At 43.1% G+C, this 13,952-nt stretch overlaps 2 protein-coding genes across 4 annotated transcripts; one reads left to right on the top strand and one right to left on the bottom strand.

Annotated features, from left to right (window-relative positions):
• The first annotated feature begins 4,028 nt into the window (after positions 1 to 4,028).
• Mtpalpha (monolysocardiolipin acyltransferase Mtpalpha) lies at positions 4,029 to 7,166 on the top strand. The gene is made up of 5 exons (XM_002057732.4): positions 4,029 to 4,274; positions 4,521 to 5,263; positions 5,323 to 5,463; positions 5,537 to 6,306; positions 6,365 to 7,166. The coding sequence occupies exons 1-5, from the start codon at positions 4,199 to 4,201 to the stop codon at positions 6,999 to 7,001; spliced, it is 2,367 nt and encodes a 788-aa protein (XP_002057768.1). The 5' UTR covers positions 4,029 to 4,198; the 3' UTR covers positions 7,002 to 7,166.
• brwl (brickwall) lies at positions 7,154 to 13,339 on the bottom strand. 3 transcript variants are annotated; one of them, XM_032437524.2, is made up of 4 exons: positions 13,295 to 13,339; positions 9,226 to 9,533; positions 9,014 to 9,066; positions 7,154 to 8,955 (listed from the first exon to the last, which is right to left on the bottom strand). In XM_032437524.2, the coding sequence occupies exons 1-4, from the start codon at positions 13,322 to 13,324 to the stop codon at positions 7,937 to 7,939; spliced, it is 1,410 nt and encodes a 469-aa protein (XP_032293415.1). In that variant the 5' UTR covers positions 13,325 to 13,339; the 3' UTR covers positions 7,154 to 7,936. The 3 variants fall into 3 exon arrangements, with proteins under 3 accessions (XP_032293415.1, XP_002057767.3, XP_032293414.1); XM_002057731.4 differs by lacking the exon at positions 13,295 to 13,339 and adding an exon at positions 11,845 to 12,134; XM_032437523.2 differs by lacking the exon at positions 13,295 to 13,339 and adding an exon at positions 9,710 to 10,494.
• Between the last annotated feature and the right edge of the window lie 613 nt (positions 13,340 to 13,952).

Genomic DNA, 13,952 nt, shown 5'->3' on the forward strand with positions numbered 1-13,952 from the left:
CCTCCATGCGACGCATCTGCTCGTTCAAAGAATCCTGCTGCTGCTGCTGCTGCTGGTGCTGCTGCTGCTGGTCGCCAATGTTGTCCGCCACGAAGCGCAAGGCATTCATTAGGTTCGGCAGACCCGGGCTCAGACGATAATCGTTTTGAGCTTGTGCCTCGCCTGGAACCATTGGGCCATTGTCTGTCATAATGCCGAATGGATCTGGAGGCCCATTTGGATTGATCGCGTTCTGGAACGTAGCCGCCTCGTCGATTGACTCCATTGGCAAGGGCGCCAATCGGCGTCTCGGATCCACTACATGGGACACCATTTGTGCCAATTGGCCGCGCTGCATCTGGCATTCGGCTATATTGCGCTCGCAATCGGACAAATAGTTGTGTATTATCTCCAGACTCTCCTGGGAGGTGAGCATCTGCGGTCTTCTGTTGCCCAACGCAGCGGATCGACGATGCACCCGTCCACTGTGCACATCCTCCCGTGGACTTATGCCCAGGCGTTGCCTGGCAATGGGTATATCGTTTCGTGGTGCGCGTGATCGACCCCGCTCCCGTCTGCCGTCAAGCGCCGGCAGCTGGGCTGGATGACTCCGTGGTGCACGTCGCATACGCGCATTTCGTTCCGATGGCTCCGATGTGGAGCGACGGCCGCGTGAGTTTGATTCCTTAATTGGAGGCATTGCGGAACTCCGATTTGTATTCTGATTAGTATCTGGTGTTCTATGTCAGCGTCTGTGTGTGATGTGCTAAGAGTTCAGACTGATCCCAAGCATTGAATACAAACCGGACCTTGACATTTTCCGGCTCACTACGTTTACTAGTTATTTGCTTAAGCCTATAAATCCATAAAATATCAAATGAAGATATACCTGACTTCACTAAGTTGACTTAGGTAATCTTGAATTTATGTCAAGTTCATAAACTAATAAGGCGCTGCCCACATTGCTCTCCATTAAAACAATATCTAATTCATTAAGATAGAGTCCTTTCTTAGACATCTTCAGTTTTTTTTTACAGAGCTGTTAAGCAATGTTAAGCTTAGTTATGTTATACTAATTATGTTATACTAGTTATGTTATACTTATAGCCTGAAACTTAATCTTTATAATTGTTAAATATTAAAATAATCAAACTTTATTTTTCTTTTTATTCTTGCACATAATAAACCCCCCTCAACAGACCCACCCTCTAGACCTATCCTGTCTACACTGCTCTGATTATGTCCTAATAGTTCACATAAAATTGTGATTACAAACAAAACAATAAATATAGTATATAAAGTCAAATGAATATTCTAGTAAAGACACTTTAAAATAAAAACTAAAATACCTTTGCATTTCAAATTTAAGCCTCATCGTCCTGCTGTATCCTGCTTGATTTGGGCCTTAACAGCTATATTAGCTGAAATCCCTTGTGCGAATATGTGCATTAACAAATTGGCTGGCTCTGTGAGATTGGCTGTTATGCATATTGAATTAGTTTGGCAAATTCGCGCAACCTCAACCCCAGATGGAAGAGTGCAGAATGATCATTTTTGGCAACTCGGGCAATTCACGCGAATATTGAATTACAAAAGGCAGCAAAAGGCGAAAGGATCAATGTTAACTAATTTGCATAATGCTCGGCACCCAGGGCAAAGGATAACAACAAAACAGAGTCAGAGCACAGATGGATTTGCATACGGCTGGGCTTGATATATATTTTTATTTGCATTTTTATTTTTTTAGAGGGGCTAATCAAACAACAAGGACACTGCGACAGGAAGCACACGCTCTTGTGTGATTTATGGTTGGAAATTAACATAAATGAAATCAAAACATTATAAATGTTTTCATCTGCTCGCAGGGGTAGCTGCTCTCGAATTATATATGCAAATATCGCCAGAAACAAAGTCATCTCCGCGCTTCCACTCGCAATCCGCGAATATCCTTGAAGGTCGCACGCGCCAAGCCCCGCGCAGGCACAACACAGGACAACCGTCTAATGGGCGTTTTGTTTATGGTCGCCCTCAAACCCTCATTAGGGTCGCGCTTGGGAAACCCTTTCACCTAGCATACGTTTCATTTCGTTTTTTTTTTTTTTAATTATTTATAATCAGCTTAGCATGAAAAAAAACAAACTTAACAAAAAAATGGGCTTATAGTTTCAAATAGTTGAGTGGCGCCTGACAGGCAACCTTTAATTGAGCATTAAAAATCACGAGCCTGATTTTAATATTCAGGGATTTCTGGCTTATAAAAAATTAATAGGTGTTTATATCTCTATAAAGTGGCAGGCCCTTTCGAGAGGGTTTTTGATTGTTGTGGAGTGGCAAATGTGTAGGAAACTCGTCTCCACGTGAGCCTAGCTGAGGTATTATTGGGCAAAGCATATTATAGAACTCAATAGAATTCTAAATAGATTGAAACTTTTATTTTAATTTAAGCCAATTTTGCTATCTTTGCAGTTGGGCTAGGTGGCAAGGTTCCTTCGGGAGAAAGGAAGAGTAATATGGAATTGAATAGAATTCTAAATAGATTGCAACTTTTCTTTTAATTTAAGCCAATTTTGATATCTTTGCATTTGGGCTAGATGGCAAGTTTCCTTCGGGAGAAAGGAAAAGTAATATGGAATTGAATAGAATTCTAAATAGATTGCAACTTTTCTTGTAATTTAAGACAATTTTGTTATATTTGCAGTTAGCTGAAATGGCAAGGTGCCTTCCAGAGTAAGGAATTCATTTCGCATTGGCGATACATTTTCCATATTTGATTCGATTCGCTTTTATTGCATTGAAGCTAAATAAATATTGAAATCTAAAGTGCCATCTTTTACAGTGGAAACTGATAAATGAGGCATGCACAAGAAAATCCACTTTTGAGACCTTCTTTTTTTTTGTCCTTTTTTAGAGCGATTTTCACGCTGACCCACCCCGTCACCGCAGGGCAAGCGCTCGAATCGTTCGGGCCGAGTCGGGTCGGGTCGGATCGGGTGAGGTCAGCTGTGCGCCTGCGCCGAGGACTCATTCAAGCGCACATTAAACGCGCCTCGTTTGCGCTGAGGCGTTTGTCGTGTCCTTTGAAGTGGCCACGTTAAATGGTTTTGGATGAGCATTTCGGCACATTGTTGTGGGTTTTATTGTCGCAACATTTTCTGCCACGTATCATAAATTAAATAGTTAATCGTTTTTTGCATCATTGCAGCTGCGATTCCCGATGGACATGCCCCTGACAGGATACGTCAGCCGAAAAGTCACACTTGAGTCTGACACACAAATCGACCAAACGACCTTCCTTCCAAAAGCAGCGGGCTTATCAGCCCAAACATTCACATGACATCAATTAGTCAGAGTTCAATGAATGTGCATAGCTGCATATACATACATATGTACATATGGACCTCACACCAAAACCTTGTATCCGAAATGTATATATGCAGCTTTTAAGCCATTTCATTCTTATCATATAACGTTTATGTATGTGTATTTACATATGTATATGTACATGTCTGCAAACGCATGTGTATATGTGTGTTGGTGAATATACATATTTGTGCACATACGCATGTTTTATATGTTTGAGTGTGTGCATGTACACATACATATAATAAGCTTTACTTCACACACATTACAATACGTATTTCTACGTGAATAAGTACAATATGATTATGATGAATATAAGCATATAAATTACCATCTCTTCCACTTTTTGGTTCTCTGTGTATGTATTAATATATATATTGTATGTATGTATTCGTGCATCGATGTATGTATTGAAGTGTGCATGTGCATATGTGCAAAGTCGTCTCATTTCTACAATAATATTTACATATATAACGTCAATATAGATATAGATAATGTGAAAGATATAATCAAAAAATACATTGAAAATCGTTTGCATTTAAAAACTGTACGATAAAATAAAAGAAGCCCAAAGCGCCATCTATGAGTCAAGTACGCGTATGCCAGTGAATAACATTGGTAATCGTCTGTAAATTGTGGCGGTTGGTCAATGATTTTTATGTATGTTATCGATAGTGATAGTCTGCCTAGCGTTGTCGGCACTTGCAGTGTGCAACAAGTCAATTAATTTGCCACATAGTTTTTATACAACAATTTTTATAATATATTTTTATTTTAACCAAGCATAAAGTGCATAACCAACAGTTAATAATAAGTTTATAAAAGTTATTGCGAATTTGTGTGAACAAAGAGCTGTGTAATGTCGGCAACGAGATTTCTGAGTGCAATCGGCCAAATTTCGAGGCAGCAACTGCTGCAGAACAAATGCGCTAGAGGTAATTATACAAAAATAGATTAAAAATAATGCAAATAATACTTAAAACGGGCAGAAAATGCAGTGCAGTGTGTGCAGTATACACGATTAATTGAAATAGAGAATTGTTAATCGCTTGGACAGCGTTTGCCGCATAACTGGACTTTGACCTTTGTACTCCCCCGTATGAGATAATGCCAAAGTCTCAACTTGTATATGAAATGTGCTGTTATGGAATCTCTGAACAGTGTTAATTGATTAATTTCAGCATATCCTGCTGCTGCACAACTCCAGCGTCGTCTAATGTCCACAAATCCAGCGCCGAAGCTCGCCCCGGCAGCCGATGTCGCCAACAAACACCTGCACACCAAAGTGGTCAATGGGGTGCTGGTCATTAAGTTTGACTCACCCAATGCCAAGGTCAACTCGCTGGGCAGCGAGGTGAGCGATGAGTTCGAGCGTGTGATTAAGGATCTGGAGACTAATCCATCGGTCAACTCGGCGGTGCTTATTTCGGGCAAGCCGGGCTGCTTTGTGGCTGGCGCCGATATTGGCATGCTGGAGGCATGCCAGACAGCCGAGGAAGCGACCCTCATCTCGCACGGTGCGCAGCTGATGTTCGATCGTATGGAGCGCAGCCGCAAGCCCATTGTGGCCGCCATCAGCGGTGTATGCCTTGGCGGAGGCCTGGAGCTAGCGCTGGCCTGTCACTATCGCATTGCCACCAAGGATAACAAGACGAAGCTGGGTCTGCCGGAGGTTATGCTGGGTCTGCTGCCCGGCGGCGGCGGTACTGTGCGTCTCCCTAGGCTGACATCAGTGCCCACCGCCTTGGACCTGGAGCTGACAGGCAAGCAGGTGCGTGCTGATCGTGCCAAGCGTTTGGGCATTGTCGATTTGCTGGTCGATCCCATTGGACCTGGCCTACAGCCCGCGGAACAAAACACCATGGAGTATCTGGAGAAAACTGCTGTGCAAGTGGCCAACGATTTGGCCAGCGGCAAACTACGCGTAAGCTGTCCATTCGGAGATTCACATATAAGATGATATCATTGCGGTTGCTTTTGCAGATCAACCGCGAGAAAACGGGCTTGGTCAATAAGCTGCAAGCACTCGTCATGGACACAGATTTTGTTAAAAACAAAATCTTTGATACAGCACGCAAACAGGTGATGAAGGCCTCTGGTGGACTCTATCCTGCGCCCCTCAAGGTGAGCCGGTTACAATCCATATATCTATTATTTGTAAGACGGACAACCGACATTATCCTCATATACTGCTCAGATCCTAGAAGTTATTCGTACTGGTGTGGACAAGGGTGTCGAGGCTGGCTACGAGGCGGAACGCAAAGGCTTCGGTGAGCTGTCAGCCACACCCGAATCAAAGGGCCTCATCGCACTTTTCCGTGGTCAGACCGAATGCAAGAAGAATCGCTTCGGTAAGCCCCAGCGTCCTGTGAAGACTGTGGGCGTGCTAGGAGCTGGTTTAATGGGCGCCGGCATTGTGCAGGTCTCGGTGGACAAGGGCTACAATGTTGTCATGAAGGATGCCACCGACGCGGGCCTAGCACGCGGCATTGGTCAAGTTCAGAAGGGCCTCGAAACGGCTGTTAAGCGCAAGCGCATCTCCGCCCTGGAACGCGATCAGACACTCGCCAATTTGCTGCCCACGCTAAACTACAACGACTTCAAGACAGCCGACATTGTGATTGAGGCTGTTTTCGAGAATATAGAAATTAAGCATCGTGTGATCAAGGAACTGGAGGCTGTGGTGCCCGAGCATTGCATCATCGCCACCAATACCAGCGCCATTCCCATAACAAAGATTGCAGCTGGCAGTTCGCGTCCCGACAAAGTGGTGGGCATGCATTACTTCTCGCCCGTGGACAAAATGCAGCTGCTGGAGATCATCACGCATCCAGGCACCTCTAAGGACACGGTCGCACAGGCTGTGGCTGTTGGTCTCAAGCAGGGCAAAGTGGTGATCACTGTGGGCGATGGTCCTGGCTTCTATACGACGCGCATTCTGGCTACCATGTTGTCCGAGGCTATTAGGTGAATCTCGCGTTAGGCTTCCAACTCAATTTTCTTGTAATCGTGTTCTTTCGCTCAGACTGCTGCAAGAGGGCGTTGATGCCAAGGAGCTGGATCAGTTCACCAAGAAGTTTGGCTTCCCAGTGGGTGCTGCCACACTGGCCGATGAGGTGGGCATTGACGTGGGCTCCCACATTGCCGTCGATTTGGCCAAGTCATTCGGGGACCGCTTCAGTGGCGGCAATCTTGAGGTCATGCAAGATCTAGTGCTGGCCGGTTTCCTGGGCCGCAAGTCTGGCAAGGGCATTTTCTTGTATGATGGCAAGAGCAAGGGAAGCCGTCCAGTGAATACTGATGCTTTAGAGATTGTAAAGCAAAAGTATTCGCTGGTGTCCAAGGGTGCCAATTCTCCCGAAGATCTGACACTGCGCATGGTGTCCCGCTTTGTTAACGAGGCAGTGCTGTGCCTGGAGGAGAAGATTCTGGATAGCCCATTGGAGGGCGATGTCGGCGCCGTATTTGGACTGGGTTTCCCACCGTTCACGGGCGGCCCCTTCCGCTGGGTTGACCAGTACGGTGCTGGCAAGTTGGTTAGCAAAATGCAGTCCTACGCCGATCTGTATGGTGCACCATTTAAGCCAGCCCAAACACTGCTCGATATGGCCAAGGATCCATCAAAGAAATTCTATCCCAAGACTGGCGCTTCAAAGTTGTAAACGACAACAATATACGAAATTTAGCTTTAAAGTGAATTTGTAGCCTTATATCTTATGCATTTCTCTCACTAAATACTTTGGAGTAGCCTCCAAACGCCCCGCTCTTTGATGAATTGTTGAAGTTTTCAGCCTATTAATAATAAACTATATCATGTAATATTTTCATACATTCATTTAATTCTTTGACACGATTGTTTGTGAGCTTAGAAATTGCTAGCTCCTGATTGCCTAAGTCTAATCTGCAACGATTTTGTACATCAATCTTATAGCCTAGCCTATTTACGCACTATGCATAACATCCATTTCTATATACAAAGCTGCTTACACATTAAATTCTCTATATAAACAACAGTTAGCATTGCAGCAGCCAAAAGCCTGTGGCATCAGCTGCCGCATTTTAGGTAATTGATATCTAGAAATAACACATTGAGCACACGACACATGGACACTGAGCGGCGAATAGCCCAAGAGTTGAGAAGCTAACCATGGCAAGCTGAGGACAGTAACGCGTTCTTAACGGAATTTATATTTTCCAAGTGCAGAAATGAATCAAATATTTTTGTATATGGTCTCATAGACTCAACTCAGAATTCAATAAACATAAAGTAAAATCCTAGATGTCTTAAAGATAAAATTTCGTAATTTGAATTGAAAAGTTATGGCATTTTTTGCTTTGCTTATTTTAGGATATTAATTATTATAGAACTGCACCATTCATAGGAAATTTTGAAATCTCAGTAGCCGATCAAGGCAATATTCATTTAAGCTATACTTGGGCTTTTCTTAAAAAAAAATCCAATCAAAAAAAAATTGTTTCAATACGCTATTTGTTTTCTTATTGTTGGCTTTCCAAGCTTAAGCTTCTCAACTCTTGGCATCAACCATTTCTGGAATACCTAACTATACTTCTTATATTTAGATTTAAGGATTTCTGTTTACTTGCGCCAATCCCGTCCAGAATTGCGCCGCTGCTGCCTGCCGGATGCACTGTTGCTTGCCGAGCCGCTGCCGCCTCCACCGCCAGCGCCAACGGCACTGCCGCTGCTGTTGCCGCCACTGCCGTTGAGCACGCCGCCATTGTAACGCTCCTGGGATGGGTAGCGCTCCACGACCTCGTCAATTAGCTCGAGTATGCCAATCTTGAACTTGCGACGCTGCTGCGGCGTCAGTGCTGCAATGTCCGGCAGAATGCTGCGAAAGAATTCCATGTCTGTGTGCTCTGTGACGCTGAGCTCGCCGAAGTAGGCGACGCCACTGCTGGTCGTGGTGGCTTCGCACTCGGTCTTGATCCTCTTGGCACCGCTTTGCTCGAAGTGCGCCGCCTGCTGCTGCTGCTGTTGAAGCTGTTGGAGCTGATGGTGATGGCCGTGTAGCGCATGGTTGTGGGAATGTGGCGGCTTATGATGCACTGGTGTGGAGGAAGCATCGTTGTATACCAAATCCGGGCCAGACTCTGCCAGCTGCACATCCGGTATAAAATTCTGAAGGCTATTCGCGCTAGCCGTCTCGCTACGGGCTGGCGAGCCGGGAACTGCCATTACATTAGATCCCGGTGTAGGAACCGCGCGCTGCAGGCCCAGTGTTGCGGCTATGGCTGGATCAAAAGCATCAATTGTTTCCTCATCATCGTTCTCAGATAGCGACTGCTTAAGCTCCAGGGATTCATTTAGGACAATGCTGTTGTTGTTGTTGTTGTTGTTGTTGCAGTACAAATGTTCCTGTTGATGCTGCTGTTGCTGATGCAGCTGCAGATGCTGCTGGGAGAACTGAAAGAGCGTCGCCAAGCTATTATTGCCATCCAGTGAATTACGCGAGGACTTGAGGAACGGCAGCAGGAACGCCATGTGCTCGGTCAGATAATAAGGTTTATGCTGCGGCTCAGAGCCGCTCTGCTGTTTGATGTAGCGCGAAAGGCACGCACGCAGATTCCGCCATCTCTCCTTGCAGTGAATAACTGAAATGTCAGGTAATATTTATTAACTTGTTTGATAAATAGCTAACTTAACGCTTACCACTCTCACGCGTCTCCTTTGAAATAAGTGCCCAGGCTTTCTCCTGGTTGTCTCTGTAATGTACAAAAAATAGAGTATTATTAGATAAAGTCGAAAGGACAAACTATAAGCCTAAGCTACAGCAACATGATGCTATTGTGCTATTATCTTTATCCTTCTATTATAAATAGGTATGATTAATTGATGCACGTCTCACGCTGCGGTTCACTCACCTGTTGCGATACTCCGGCACTTTCTTGTCATACAGACAGCGATACGTGCGCACCAAATTAACGAATCGTATGTTGAAATCCTCGTCCGCTTGCATGACACGATTTGTTGATCCTATGGTTGCTGCTGTTGCTGTCGGGCTGTTGCTGTTGTATAAAGTTGTTGCTGAGGTTGCTCGCTCAACGTCGCCTTGTCGATTGTTGTTGTCGTTGTTGCTGCTGGTGGTGTTGCTGGTGGTGTTGGTGGTGCTATTGCTGCTGCTGGGCGTTGAGGTGGTCATATTCGTTCCACTGGCTGTTGTTGTTGCAGTCTGTTAATTACAGAATTTGCAATCAGTTTACAGTTTAATGTTGCAATGCTGTTGTTGTTGCTGTTGCTGGTTACACTGATAACAACAGCAATTGCAATACACGCCAGCAACTGTGCTGCTGTTGTTATTGCTGTTGTTGCTGGCAGTCAGAACAACAAGCGAAACGTTTACTCTACACAATTCGGTGCTCCGTTACAAAGTGCTTTGGGCTGCGTCTGTGTTAGTGTTGCTGCTGTCTCAGCAACAACAGAGGCAGCAGCAACAGCAGCTGAAGCTGGCGACGACAGAGAGCTTTTCGCAGTTGATATTTTTGTTGCTGTTGCTGTTGCTGTTGTCATAACTATGTATATTTTGTGAAACCTAATAAAACACTGGCCGCTTTTATTGTTGTATTTGCTTTCGTGACATTTGTGGTCGACGTCAACGCCAACGACAACGACAACGACATTAGCAACATTGTTTGCTTTTCATATTATTATATCCACAATAACAACAATAACAAGCATCGAGGTAGAGTAAGAATAACAGACAATTTGGCTGTACATGTTTTTATTGTAACAAGTTCTTGCCATTCTTGGCCCTAAACACACACACACACACACACACTCGAACCCATTTGCGCCGTTTTGATAACAGCAAAAGCAATGACAGCGATTGAGTTATTATTCACAACGATTCATATACACTCAGCAAATGATTCGTTTAATGATTCGCATGCCTATTGAGACCGACGGCCTGGCTGACTATTATTGCAACTGCTCAGCTGCTTGCTGCGACTACCTGTTTTGATTCTAATCAACCCACTCAGTGTTGCACTACCCCGCTCTCTCTCTCTCTCCCTCTCTTTCTGTTCACTGCTCTCTAGCTCCTTAAATCGTTCCGCCTCTCTCTCTCTCTCTCTGAGTTGTGGCTGTCGCTAAAATCTTTAACAAATTTTCCCGCCACTTTCAGCACCTTGCGTTAAGCCCACCAGTTTTGCACACAAGCAACGTGCGCACAGTGGCCTGAGAGCATGAAATTCGTCACTGAAAAAGTGCTCAATAATGTACAAAAACTGTTGATAAGTAACATTTGAGAATTATAGGAAAATTAAAATTAAAAAAACAGGCAAAAAATTTGAAAGTTGTTATAAAATATTAAATGTACGCATATAAAATGTGATTACATTTAACACAATTTGGAATGTTTTAATTATGCGATATATTCAGCCCACTGTGGCACAGTTGTTATGTTGTTTTTGTCGTCATCATTATTATCAACATTGCCAACTTCATTATCATCTTCTACGCTGCGCGCGTGTTTCAGTTCTGGCTGTTGTTGTTATCGTTGTTGTTGCCGTAGTTGCTGTTGACGTTGCTTTTGTTATTGCCTTTGCTGCTGCTGCTGCTGCTGCTGCTGCCGCTGCTGTCGCTGTCGTATGTTCTGTATTATTCGTCATTTGTTTTTGTTGTTTTCGTTAGTTTTGTTTGTTCGCCTTTAACAGTTGCCAGCGTCGCTGACGCAGCCGCGGCAGAGCAGCGAGACGTTGTTGTTGTAACTTTTGCTGCTGCTGTTTGCTGATTTTTGTTGTTGTTGTTGCTGTTGTTGTACCGCCTGCGCAACGGTTATTGTTGTAGTTGTGTTGTTTTTATACGTCGAGTAGAGAGGGAAACAATAAACTAGCTAGCAATATTAATTGTAGTTTGTCTATTAACATAAAATACGTACATATGTTAGTATATATGTATGTATGTACATATTTGTTCTATCTGACTGTGAGTATGTATATACAGTATGTGTGTATTTATATGTATGTATATGTATTTGTACAGCAACACAGCAACAGAAACAGCAACAGCACACAAAAGTACAGCAACGTGCAAAACAAGAAAACACAAAAACAAAAAAAAAAAAAAACAGAATATTTCTAAAGCTAACAAAACACACACAAAACTTGCAGAAATACCCGGCTGCCCCCTCCCCAGACCGCTGCCTTCTGACCAATGACAGCAGCAGCAACGAAGGCAAAGGCAATAACTTTGTTAGATAGAACAACAACAACAGCAGCAGCAGCGGCAACGACAATAACAACAACAGCCATAGCATCAGCAGCAGCAACAAAAGGCACAAACACACACACACACACACGCGCGCATACATACAGAACACACTGGCACACAAACAGTTACACTATGGCATATAGAATTTTTCTTGTTGGTGAATTGTTGTTGCTTATCTGGCCAAAGCATTGTTTTTGTTGTTGCTCTGGTGGTTTTTATTTTATTTTATTTTTTTCGAAAACATTTTCACTCGAACATGTTGTTTATTTTACCTGTACTCTGCAGTTTCCGTCCGGGCCAACGTTTAAAAAACCGTTTTTAAATAAATTCAAACCGCGCTTATTTTTAAGCCAGTGCCGCACTGAAAACGGCGCCAAAAGAATCCGCTGCTTTGGCGATGTCTTTGTCGACGGCAGCGATGACGACTGCAACAGCGACTGCGACTGTGACTGCGACTGTGACAACAACAGCGGCCGACTGACGTAACATACAAAAAGTTGCAATTTTAATTTCGTTTTCAGTTGTCGTATGTTTCACGTTTCAAGCGACGAAAGCGACTAAACACACTCAGATACTCAGTATCTATCAGCTACAGTAGAACACAACAACAACAACGACAACAACAACAACAGCAGCAGCAGCAGTCGAAGTAGCAGCAGGCAAGCAAGCAGCGACCACGACGTACAGTGGTACGCAATTAACATTGCTAGCTGCATATTTCTCATCATCGGGTTGTTGTACTTATAAAACGAATACAGTTTTATTGAAAGGGGATGATTAAAAATTGGAACACACACATTTTTCTTAGATGACGCTTATTTATTTACCCTGTGATACACAAAAAATAAAATAATATACCCATTTCAAAGTTAGTAAGGACTTTTATGCATACCTTTTGATTAATTCCACAAGTTATTTCTTCTATAAAATCATATATAATCATAATTTTGCACGCATGCTCATGTATTCTTCATATATATTTATAGCTTACCTTACCTATCCTATATAGAATATTTTTTCTTAGATTGAAACATATTTGGCTTCATATTGTTTTAGTCAAAGGCCAAAATAGGCATACTTTCCTTCAACAAGTTTCCTTTGGCGGTTTACAGTTTCTTTCCACTGTGCGACGACAACAGCAAACAGAGAAGAACGCACAAAACGCTGCTCTCTTTCTCCCTCTCTCTCTCTCTCTCTCTCTCTCTCTCTCGAACACAGAATCACACACACACACACGAACGACGCACACAGCTGGCAACAACAAGAGCACAAATTTTATTGTTGTTGTTGCTGGCGAACAACAAATAATACAAACAATACACACACACACACAGGCACAGGCACACATACAGTCGTACAGACACAGGCACACACAGGCAGAAACAAAACAGCAGAGCAACGGCAACTGCGCGCTACAAAATGCAAAGAGACAGAGACACAAAGCAGAAACGACGAATCCAACGACAACAGACTAACAAAAATGTGCTTCACTGTGGTCTCGTTTCAACAAAATATAATTGAATTACGTTAAGATGTTGATCAATATTATGACCATTTAATAAACTCTCCACAAATTTAAACCCTAATTTAGTGAATAACAATTTTTTATCATTGTATATTTGTTTTTTTTTTGTTCATTTAGTTTGTATATTACCAAGTTTTTAAGTTTTTTGTCCCGCTACGCAGCAAAATTGCTCCCCCTTTCATTCTGTATGCGCTTACCTGACCACAATCTACGACAGTTTCAACCATATGACTGCATCCGTGTCCAACAACCCTAGTCCAATGTGCATCTTCCCCTGTGAATCATGTGAGTGTGTGTGCACCGAGTTCCTAACTCTCAGCGAACATTGAAACAGCGACAATGGCGCGGCAGCAACTGCTCTCAGTATAAACAAAATGCCAAGTAAACAAAAATACCCGCAAATTATTTTCCTGCTATTGTTGTTGTTGTACGCTTTCTTGTTGCTTTGTTGAAAGCTCTTATTGCTCTGTTCGACAATACTCAAAGTTTGTTATCATTGTTGATGTGTGTTACGGGTTGCATGAGCCAGCGAAAAGCTTTTTGCAAAATAGTTGTTTACATAGAGCTGTAGGGTGCACTTGCGCTACGCAGGAGCTTTTAAAGCGTTTCATATATAGGCAGTGCTTTTCCATTAGTAATTGTTAGGTATTCGAAATTACCAATCATTGCGGAAAATTTTCAAAACATTTATATAAAATAGGTGGACAAAAAAAAAACTATATAACATAAACTTATATTTGTCACATTATTATAGAATATTGCATTATGATATCACAAAATAGTAGTTCATTATCATTTTCGTTAAAAGGCATAAGCTCGAAAGCTTTTGCAAAAGCTTAGCCACGCTTGCCATAC

This window comes from Drosophila virilis, chromosome 4, assembly GCF_030788295.1.
Source record: "Drosophila virilis strain 15010-1051.87 chromosome 4, Dvir_AGI_RSII-ME, whole genome shotgun sequence".
Taxonomy (NCBI): Eukaryota; Metazoa; Arthropoda; class Insecta; order Diptera; family Drosophilidae; genus Drosophila; species Drosophila virilis.